This window comes from Mesitornis unicolor, unplaced genomic scaffold (genome assembly GCF_000695765.1).
Source record: "Mesitornis unicolor isolate BGI_N332 unplaced genomic scaffold, ASM69576v1 scaffold23152, whole genome shotgun sequence".
Classification (NCBI taxonomy): Eukaryota; Metazoa; Chordata; class Aves; order Mesitornithiformes; family Mesitornithidae; genus Mesitornis; species Mesitornis unicolor.
Genome location: NW_010170200.1, coordinates 12,599 through 23,898, shown reverse-complemented (window position 1 = coordinate 23,898; position 11,300 = coordinate 12,599). Strand labels below are relative to the sequence as shown.

The following is an 11,300-nucleotide window of genomic DNA, read 5'->3' as shown; positions in this document are numbered from 1 at the left end:
GGTCGGGGCTCGACATGGCGGCCTGCGGTGGGGGCTGGGCGCCCCTCTGCTCGCTACTGGTGCTGGCCGCTCTGGCGGGGCTGGGCGCTGAGGCCAAGGTAAGCGGAGTGGAGGGAAACGGATCGCGGTGCTACCCTCTTTCCCCTCCTTCTTGGCCTGGTATCAAGGCCTTCCCCTCCGCCCCACCGGTCGCTCGGTGACCCCCTGCTCGTTCATCCCTCTCGTCCCCGCCTCGACCTCCTTTAGGGACAGGCCGGAGCCGGTGGTTTCGGCCGTGTTCTGCCTTGCACTGCTGCCGCCCCGCCCTGAAAGGGCCTTGCCGGAGGTGAAGCTGCTGTTCCTGGGGCTGCCTGAATGGGGTCGGACGTTGTCCTCTCCTCGCCTCACCTTTAGCGCCTCATCTCTTGTGCTGTGGTGGCTGTGCCCGCTCCTGCCGCCTTACCTGGGTCAGTGCCGAGGACATTCTGCTGTTGCTGTTTCTCGGTTAATATCTGGGACTATAATCTTAGCGTCTCTGTGACTGACAGAGAACATCGTACTTCCTAATAAAAGTGTTTCCTGTCGTCGAAGAACCCACGTGTCTGAATTTGCCCCTTTTAAATGCTAATCAGCTATTTGGCTTTTCTATGACGGGACCAGAAGTAACTTGGTATATAATGCGGTCAAGGTTTTTGACTGACCTATGCCCACTTAGTGTTACCCTGACCTGGTTGTTCAGTGTAGAAGTTCATTACCAATGCTTGTTGAGACATTCTTTTGTAATGCCGTTAGAAATTACCTTGAACTTTAGATAAGCTGTGTTTATACTCTGTTTCTTATTAGTTGCTCAAATAAGTTACTCTGATTTGGGTTTGAGAATGCTCTTATTTATAACCACTTGCTGACCGTCTCTGTTCTCTCCATAGAGTTTTCTGTTGTCTTGCAATTTGGGAAAGGAATGAATTATCTTATTTCAATATACCCCACTAAGTGATGTTTTTTTTGAAATCCCATTTTTCCCACTAGTGATCTAAGTATTAAGTTTGAGCGTTGCTTCTTTCTTTCTGTCCGTAGCAGTTAATTCTCCTCACTTCTTTTTGCGGTGCCTACTGTTGCACAAAAGTTAAATTGTTTCTCTCAAACTCGCTTTTACTTGTTACTGTAATTTTTCCCACTTACTTTGCCTTCATTTGGAATTCCAGTTTTGTACTTTTCTTCTCTACTCCACAAAATCCTGCTGCTGTTTAAGAAAAAAGGGCTGTTGGTTGTACTAGTCCCTCTAGTAGTTTTTCTTACAGAGTTGTTTCTCTTGTGGCCAGGGAGGACAGAATTGTCCACAGAGGTTTCTTTGCCAACCTCAATTTGGGGTTAATATGCTGTCACTTGTTTTAGGCTCATCACTGTGTCTGTTATACAGCAGTCCTCATAAGCTGAATAGTTGTGTGTGCCAACATGAGTAACTTCTGAATGTGTGCTTTGTGAAGTGTGAGCTTGAGCACCAGGCTTTTCTTGTGAAGAATGCATTTGCTATCTGAACTAATAGTGGTACCTGACAAATTGCTCTGCCTGCTTAGGAATTTTGAAGGACAGTTCTTAAACTTGAAGGAAGTCCTGAGTAAGACTCAGTAAGTATTCAAAGATACTTGCAAGTAGTTTGTGTTAATTATTTTGTGTATTTTGTGAAGAGTGCTTTCTGTATCTTGTTCTGGTTACTGATGATAATTTGTTCTAAGCATGTTGTTTGCTTTACAGAATTCTGAGGACGTCCGATGTAAGTGTATCTGCCCTCCTTACAAAGACCACGCGGGCCAAATTTACAACAAAAATATTTCACAGAAAGACTGGTGAGTATGTGTGACATAAAAAATGATAATGAGTTTTACTGGTTAAAGTTACTTGTTCCATAGTGGTTATATGTGAGTCTCCTGTGGTGATGCCAGAAGAAATTACATGTTTTGCATAACTTACTGGGACCCTTCCTTTAAAAGCACTCCAGAATTCAGCTCTGGCAAGGCACAAGGCAGAAATCCATAGTTTTTGCCCTGTCTTCTGTTTGCTTGCTTGCATGTTTAGTTATTTATTTAGACTTGAGGTAGTGGGATGGAAGAAGGTGTGTTGTAAGTTTAATTCAGTGATTTGAAATGGCTTAAAGGCAAGGGAGCACAGCCATGGGGCTGGGGCTAGGGAGTACTGTCTCTTCCTTCTCCACTCTTGAAACCCATCCTGTCATTTAGAGACTATTGTTTCTGGAGATTCGTGTCTCCTCAGCCAGAAAGTGTGGTTACGTGACATGGCCTGGGCCATCTAACACCACCGTTTTTCAGAGAGAGGGGCGTCTCACATCTCTGTGCCCCAGCAACGTGCTCTGTTGTAATGCTTAGGCCAGCTGTGGCATTTGTGAGACTCCAAGCTGAGGACTGATGTGGATGGCCAGAGATGAGGGGTTGGGGAAGACCAGGAGATGGCAGTGATTTGTTACATTGGCGTAGCTTCCTTGTGTAATTTCACCTTGAGTATCATTGTGTGAATCATACAAATGAAACACCGTATCTTAGAGGTGCGCTGATGTTGGAAGTGCCCAGAGATTCTTGGGTCAGCCTGTAGAAACGTGACATACTTCTTGATGTATTGACTCTCCTTCAGTGACATTAACAATTTATAAAACACTTTTCAGTCTGACGAGTAGCAGCAGACTGGCATCTTGATGATGAAAAAGTCATGCTCCTGAGTAGGCCCACAGAAATAATTATAGGAATAAAATTAGTGATACAGACTTATTGAGTTACTTACAGGAGGACTGTGAGGACCACTGTAAATTTCAGTCTAAACTAATGAACATGAAGTGTACTGTCCAACCAAAGTTACTATTTTTGTCCTACATGATTCACTTAACAACATTAGTCCTACTATGACAAATTAAGTTGCCGGTATGAAACATACTGCGAGAATTCCAGCTGCAGCAGGCATTTCAGAGAAACAGTGTTGCTGGTTTTATTGTTCATCACCACTCTGCAAGGGAAAATGGATTTTTTTCAGTGCATACTGCTTAGTGTGTGCATTGCTAGCAAGAAAGACCTCGTCTCCCTTGAAATCAATATTGGTAGTGATTGAAGGAAAAATGTCTTTTGAGGGCTTAACTAGTTTTATGGTGATAGATACTGGTGCATACAGACTCTCAAAATCTCTTTTCCTATCTTAAATCTCATTTTGTTGAGAATTTCTTAAGTGACTACCTAGGAACATTTTATGGCTTTGATCTTCTATTTGAGATGTCTTCTTACCACTTCTAAAAGGGCTGATTGCTAGTTTACTTGCAATAAAATTGTCCAATTTAATGCTGTACTTTGACTTCTGCATCAGTGCAAGTGACTTCTTATTGAGTAGAACTTGCTGATGTACACTCTCTCATAAGACAAGAGCTAGATCGATTTTTAGTGTCTATGAATTATATACAGCGTAGTGACCACTTACTGCTGGCTTGTCCAGACATCAAATGAAAACTTAATTTTTAATGTTGGACCTGTAATACACAGCGTGATGCTCTGCTTCAGGTGTTTCGTGATGCTCTGCTTCAGGTGTTTCGTGATGCTCTGCTTCAGGTGTTTCGTGATGCTCTGCTTCAGGTGTTTCGTGATGCTCTGCTTCAGGTGTTTCGTGATGCTCTGCTTCAGGTGTTTCGTGATGCTCTGCTTCAGGTGTTTCGTGATGCTCTGCTTCAGGTGTTTCGTGATGCTCTGCTTCAGGTGTTTCGTGATGCTCTGCTTCAGGTGTTTCGTGATGCTCTGCTTCAGGTGTTTCAGCTCTTTCACTTGCAGTGGTGTGTTCTTCAGGCTGGCAAATACCGCATTAGGTTGATGTCAATATGGGCTGGGGTGCTTTGACACCAGTACAGCATTCACCCTCTGGGCTCAGGCTTGGAACTACTGCAGGCAATCCCATCCTGAGGGACAGTGTGCTCGGCAAGCACGGTGATGCCTGAGCACCTGCGGGGTTAAATAACTCACTTGGAGAGTGTTGGTGTTTGTGTTTTGCACTGTGGAAGTATTGGTGTTTCATATTTGGAGGCTGACTGCAGCGGTGGTCCTGGAGGAAGGGAGGATACCCTGTCTACAAGCTGCCCTCCTGACTAGCATAGCTTACCTTGGAAGAAATGCTTCCTTGGCGAGGTTTCTGCGGGCACAAGGGAGAAGGTGGTAATGTGGAGGCAGTTGAGTGGGAAAGGAATTTGGAAAAAGATCCACCTTTTCTACATTTTCCTTAAAAATTGCTGTGGAATCGTGATCCAAGGAAATGCATCATCAAAATTGTGAGGTTCTGATGGATATTACAGTTCCAAGCAACTATAGACACTGAAATGAGATTAAAAAAATGCTGATATTAACACTTCAGAGTAACAGACTTACTACCATACCTAAACTACATACAAGCTTTCTGCTATACTTATGCACCATATTAATGCAAGCTTTCCATCTAATGAGCAACATTTGCGTAGATTATAACTTGCATGTATTTTTTATTTTTGTAACTTGAATGCTGTATGTAATTCTACTTTCAAATAAATGGTAAAAATAAGCCTTCCACTCTCCTCCAGAGGAGATGACTTGGCACTCAATAGTTTTAGTTACGACGAAGAAATGGAAGGAAGACTGAAGCGATGGGTTGATGTCTGGCCATGTGTTTGCAGCGTTGTAACCTAGCCCAGTGGAGGGTTGAATCCTAGGCTGCTGCTGCCACATCAGGCATTTTCTTTCATTACCAAAGATAGATGTGAAACATGAGTTTTGGTCTGTCGGTGCTCTGCAGGGACCCTGGGATGTGAACTCTGAGTAACCAACCCAAGTTGACAAAAATTATAGACGTTATTGGGGGAAGCAGTTGTTTTATGGCAGCTGGGTTTTAGTGCTGTGATATAGAGTGCCCATAAGATTCAGCCACGCTTTTTGGCATGAGACTGACTTATTTTGTAATTATTTAAGTAAAATTATGCTTTTGCATCCAGGTCTCCAGGTCTGGTGCTGAAAACTGAATGCTATTTATTCACTGTCTTGTTGCTTAGAGAAACAACCAGTCTGATGACTTTGTTTTTTTCCTTTGAAGCCTGTAACTTGTGATGGCAAGAAAAAAGAACTTCTGTTCTTGAACAGAAGTTAATCTTCCTTCAGACAGTAGAAGGATAGAGTAAGGCTCTTCTGATTATCATAAAGAAAGAAGTGTATAGCTGGAATTTACTTTCATCTGCGATGTCAGTGACAAGGGATGGATTTGTGTGGGGATTCAAACCCTTGGACTTGTTATTCTGACAGCTTTAATACTTTCACTGAGAAATGAAAACAGTGTATTGAGTTAGAAAGGTCTTAAAACTTGTTTAGCAGCTTGTCAATAGCTGAGTTTCTTCTTGTTCTGAATTTTGGAGCAGTAAATTTTTTTATTTATTTCTTTTAAATCTTGGATACCTTTAATTTAGAACAGCTGAATTTAAGAAAAGGTTGCTTCTCGGCTCATGTAGCTGGGGTTTGCATGCATAGTGGTGCAGGTAAGCTAAAACCAGCTCAACACTGACTCTGCAGTTTCTGTCTGTCTTCAGTGATTGTCTTCACGTGGTTGAGCCTATGCCTGTCCCTGGACCTGATGTAGAAGCGTACTGTTTACGTTGTGAGTGCAAATATGAAGAGAGAAGCTCTGTGACGATTAAGGTAAGTAGTGTAATTCTGTTGGCATATGTTAAATACTCCAACTGATTGGTAAATACGTCAGTTGTCTTTTCCCTTTCAAAATAGTATTTCTTCACAATTTTTCTAAAGCAGTCTAAGATTTAACCTTTTTCATGATAGTTGCTCACTATTTACCTTGAGTAGTAACAGTAGCATCAAGCTACAGCTGGAGGAGTGGGCTTGAGGTACATCATTGCACATCGCCACTTCTGAGATTAAGCTTTACACCTTGCTGAAATTCTGAAAGCTTGGACTTTGTTTTTGTGATTATTATATTATATTTTTATTATATTTTGTTATTATTTTAGAGGCCTTTTCATTAATCAGCTGTCTTATTATAAATTTTTTTTGTATGTTGGCAAACTAAAAAGAGCAAAATTCACCGAATCGCAGAATGTTTGGTGTTGGAAGGGACCTGGAAAGCTCCCCCAGTCCAACCCCTGCCAGAGCAGGATCACCAGAGCAGTCACACAGGAACACAGCCAGGCGGGTTTTGAATGTCTGCAGAGAAGGAGACTCCACAACCTCTCTGGGCAGCCTGGGCCATGCTCTGGCACCCTCACACTGACAAGTTTGTCCTCATGTTCAGACTGAACCTCCTGTGCTCCAGCTTGTGACCATTGCCCCTTGTCCTGGCATTGGGCATCACAGAGCAGAGCCTGGCTCCTTCCTCTTTTCTTTTATAACACAGACTCCTTTTTTTGGTCTTCTAGAAGTTTGATATTTCTTCTTGCCTTCATGTTTTTCTTAGTGACTGTTTGAATGCAGATCTGTGCTAGAGAAAGGAGACCATGTAGGAAGTGCCCTGCATTTGTCCCCCTAGTTTAATGGCCAAGCTGACCAGTTGTCTCGGTTGAGGTGAGATTTATAACGCCAGTTTGTTTTTAGAGGGATAGTGTAAGATTTTAGCAAGGCCTCACTGAGAGAAGCTGTTTCAAGCTAATGTCTCTCAGCCCCAAACCCTTTTAATACTAGGTTGTGGTTTGGTGTTTTTTCTCTGTTTGTGCGTTTTAAGTCATTTAGTGACTCTACCAAAGATCAACAGGCTCATCACAAACTTTGCATGTACTCTTCTTTTGATCTTTGCTGCTTGCTGAGAGACTGTGGGAATAATGTCACAATTCTGGCATAAACTGTGCTTGTATTGCGTAGGTAACAATCATCATATACCTGTCTATTCTGGGCCTGCTTCTTCTCTACATGGTGTACCTTACGCTGGTGGAACCTATACTGAAGAGACGTCTCTTTGGCCATTCACAGCTCATACAAAGTGATGAAGACATTGGGGTGAGTTCACCAGAGTGCTTGTGTACTTGGGTCAACATAAAGATTGGGATGATTAGTTGTTAAATAACTATTTGGGATAAGCAGCTTTTTTTGCCAGACAGTGTAAATGGTTTTCCTGAAGGGACAGGAAAAGAAAGCTGTGTGCTTACTTTTGTGAAGCCGCTCTTTCATTTTTCACTGTGCTAGAAAGTAGTAAGATGAGGACTGCTTCAGTCATCCCAGGTCTAGACACAGATTATTTTCTCAGAAAAACAGCAAAGTAGGAATGGAGGTAAGCTCATCACAGAATCATAGGAAGTACAACTTCTTAAGTGTGAATGATCTATACAGTCTTGTTGGTGGTCACATTTATGCAGATTACTTACTGCTTAGATCTCTCTTTACAGAAAGAAAGTAAAAGGGTTGCATCTTCTGTTGCTCCAGTTTGAATTTGTTGATGGAAAAAAAAAAAGAAGAAATTATTGTAATGAGGTGGTACAGTGATTGATGGTGAAATAATTTCTTAGTGTTACTGCTAGAAAGCAGAATGTGGTAGTATATTCCAACAGATCAGAACAGCCTTTTTTGGGAGGAAGAGGGGAGTAGTCCATTAGTGACTCTATTTCCTGTCATTGCTGGCCTTCCCAATCCCTAGCACAGGGTTTTTGGCTTCTAATAGAAATGAAACAAATTGTCTTCAGTATCATTGCAGGAAAGGTGTGTAAGACCTTGCATTGGAAAGAGAGACATTTAGCACCTGATTAGTGTGGATAAGGAATACTGATTGGTGGGAGTAGGTCATCTCTGTACTGAAGAGGGCCTTAGAATAGTATAAAAATACTGCTATTCCTCGGCATCTGATGAATCTACGTGCACCTGAACCTGATGACTCTGCATACCTGGGAGAAATAGCGCCATGAAGTAATGTGAGGAAAGTTTGCTAAAGTGGCAGCTGGATTGATGGCAACGTGTCAGTGTTGAACCACACAAACTGAGAAAGCAATTCTGGTCTTGGCGTGAATGTGTTTTCTGACTTGAGCTCTCAAGCAGCACTACTTTTACTGGTAAAGTACGCTTCAGGTGCGGTGTAACCTTTGAAGGGATTTCTGAAACCAAGCCCAGAGTATGAAACGGGAGGATTGCCGTCTGCCTGAGCCGAGCCTTTCAGCAAGCACGAGCACTTGGTCGCTGTTGAAGTAAACGGGAGCTGGTCAAAAAGATTTACAACATTTATTAATGCCTTGCAATAGAATCGTTAGGAATATTGTCACCATTCCTTCAAATAAGTAGGAAGTTAATAGGAGGAGATGAGTTTGTTCCTGGAAAAACAAAATTGATAGCAACTCTTTAAAAAAATCTGTTTCAAAGCCCTGTAGTTTTGACTGCCTGTTACTTGAGTGGCTTCATAGGTCTGAAGGTATCGAAAGCGGAAAATGCTGTGCTTTGTTACGCTCTGTATCTGCAGATTTTAGTGCGAGTTGCACTCAGTTTCTCCAGGTTGTTTTTGGTGTGACAGCTGTCATTGCTAGTGCACTGAGGAAAAGCATATTCTGTAGTTCTACTGTGTTTTCATCAGCAGTGGCCACATCTTGACTTAAAAGGTGTTGCTGTTCTGCAGGGGGGTAAATTAAATATTGAAAAGCAAGCATTTTTCTAGATAAATGTTTATCAGCCCTGCTGCCTTTATTTGTCTTGACTCCACAACAAAAACGTGATTGTTACTGAAGTCTGAGGTGGCATTGTCTGGAGTGAACAGAACAACAACTTCTTTGGACAGAAGTACACTATTGCTGTCGTGTCCCACTGTTCTGGCACTTCCTTGTGTGTTACTTGGAGACATATTCCAAATGTCTTTTTCTTGACATCTTAAGATTTTTTCCCAGTCACTTCTAAGAGGATATTGTGGTGGGTTTTGGGGTGTTCTTCTCTTTGTTTGGTTGGATCTTTTTTGTTGTTTATTGGTTTTTTAAAGGAGGAATTTGAATGACACTTTGTCTACATTCTTGAATCAAATTGGGCAGTTTCTACTTGAATTAAATGAACTTGTCTTGTGTGCTGTACCTCAGACAGATTATATTTATTTTATACCTTATATAAATTACATTGATGCCTCGAAATCTGGGTTAGAATCTTCTGATTGTAGGTTGAAGAAGTGAAGTAAGTCCCGTGGCAGAGCTCAGGTTAACTGCAGAATGAATTGACCTTAAACTCTGGATCCATCTTAACCAGTTTCATGTCTTGCTGTAACTGTTACTGTGACCCTTACCTGTAGTGGAGTCACTAGTGCATATCTCTGCAGTAGTGCTTGGAACAAAAGCTCTTCACTCCTTGCTTAGTTCATGTTAATCAATGTCCATTTATCCTCCTTCTATGGCAGTGAATATAATTTAAGGTCCCTCATGGTTTATTCCCATCCCTGCCTTCTCAGTTGCAAATTCTTGAGGTATTGATCCTTGTCACACTTTGAAAATACCACATGCAATGATTTTGTTACTGAATTTCAAGCCAGTCTGTTTGCTCTTTCTTGTTGCCCGTTGATGGCAGTGACAATTGATGAATTTAAGCCACTTTCATAGACCTTTTCCCCCTTGTTGTCTACATAGAAATTGATGGTAGCTAGCCTTTGAGCTGAGATTGTTTATCAGGCAAGCCACTACCATCTAACATGTCCTGTGCTCTCCCTTCCACCATCTGTTTTATAGTAGAAATGTGGTGTTATTGTGACTTGTTTCCCTGTGAGTGAAGTGATTTGTCGCCGGTTCACTTCTCATTCTAGGTATATCCAACTGCATAAACTTTTATGGTGAGATTATAGCTCTTTGAGTCAAGGATTGTCTCTTGTTCTCTATTAGCATATTTCCTAGCCCAGTGAGTCTCATGTGTGCCTTTGGGACTTGTAGGCATCACTTTAAGGGGTAGCACTCATGGTAATCTCTCTACCACTAAGAATTATCATTGAGCTTCTCTGCACAATCATGTCACAAATAAAGTATCCATTAATGTAAATGCCGTCAAAATTGTTCTGGGGAAAAAAATAGGAATATGAGCTGTAGACGTACCAAAAAGTCAGTTATTTAATACAGGACATAATTTGTTGTTTCTCATGATGCATTGTGTATATTATGCTTTCTGACGTGGCTTTATCAATTTGACTTTTTCCAAAACAGTTTGATAGGCAAAGAAGAAGTTTAGTTCCAACTCTTGCTGTTTAGAACTTGGTTATATTTACTAGAAGAAGAAAAAGCTTTGCAGGTACTGTTAGAAAACAGTGAGAATAAATATTAAACAAGCACTCAGTTATTGTTGAGCTCTGTCATTTCAACAGCTGTATTGATGCTTTGCTTTTAGACAGCTCAGTACAATAGTTTTAGTTTGGTAAATAGCAGAGTGTGTTGGTTTTATGTAGAAACTGTGAATATCCTGAATTGCCAGATGGTAAATGGCCAAGAGATGGCAGAGAACTGACTCGTATTCAGTTTTAAAGTGAAGTGCACTCAGGACGATAACAAGAGGCTCCCAGTGCTGCTAGTGGTGCTGTCCCACCAGCTGCTAGCGGGTGCAAGACTGTGGTTCTGACCTTGCAGCCCACCATGGTGTCTCTGGGCAGCAGAAAATTGTTTGACGGTACAATGAATTTTGATATATTGGGAAACTTGTGGAAGTACGGTTCTAAATATTCAAAAACCATGCTTGGTTACTATTACTGACCAGCTTGTTTACCTTAAAAAAACCCAACAAAACAAAACCAAACAAAAAAAACCCACGTCGTGTGGAATGTAACAATAAAAAAAGACTGGTGTGATTGCTCGGTGGAACTGTTGAGATCTAACGGATGATTTTTGCCATTGCAGGATCATCAGCCTTTTGCAAATGCGCATGATGTGCTGGCTCGTTCTCGGAGCCGTGCCAACGTGTTGAACAAAGTGGAGTATGCCCAGCAGCGCTGGAAGTTACAGGTCCAAGAGCAACGCAAATCTGTCTTTGACCGTCATGTTGTGCTGAGTTAATTGTGTCTCAGAAAAACAGCTCCAGGGAAGTAAAGTGGACTGATTGAGAGAGCTGACTTGCATCTTCCGGATCCTGCCAATTCAGAAGGGTTTTCCTGAATGGTTCATTATTGATTTGAACAAAATAAAGAAAAAAGTATTTGTACTTTGAAGGAATATTGTGGGGTGAAAGCAATTGAAAAAGATTAGTTAACCAAAAGCTAAAGTCTTTATGTTTTCAAATGGCTTTTACTAACAAAACTGAAAAGAAAACAACCCTAAGATATCTTGGGTTGCCACTGTGGTACCTTATATACAGTTGTGACTTTATGGTGGTTTTTAACTATATATTTCTCTT

General features: G+C 41.5%; 1 protein-coding gene across 1 annotated transcript; it reads left to right on the top strand.

The window, feature by feature from the left end:
- Positions 1 to 7: 7 nt before the first annotated feature.
- On the top strand, positions 8 to 11,098 carry TMEM9B (TMEM9 domain family, member B). The gene is made up of 5 exons (XM_010179619.1): positions 8 to 98; positions 1,732 to 1,823; positions 5,564 to 5,672; positions 6,843 to 6,977; positions 10,808 to 11,098. The coding sequence occupies exons 1-5, from the start codon at positions 15 to 17 to the stop codon at positions 10,961 to 10,963; spliced, it is 576 nt and encodes a 191-aa protein (XP_010177921.1). The 5' UTR covers positions 8 to 14; the 3' UTR covers positions 10,964 to 11,098.
- Positions 11,099 to 11,300: the final 202 nt, after the last annotated feature.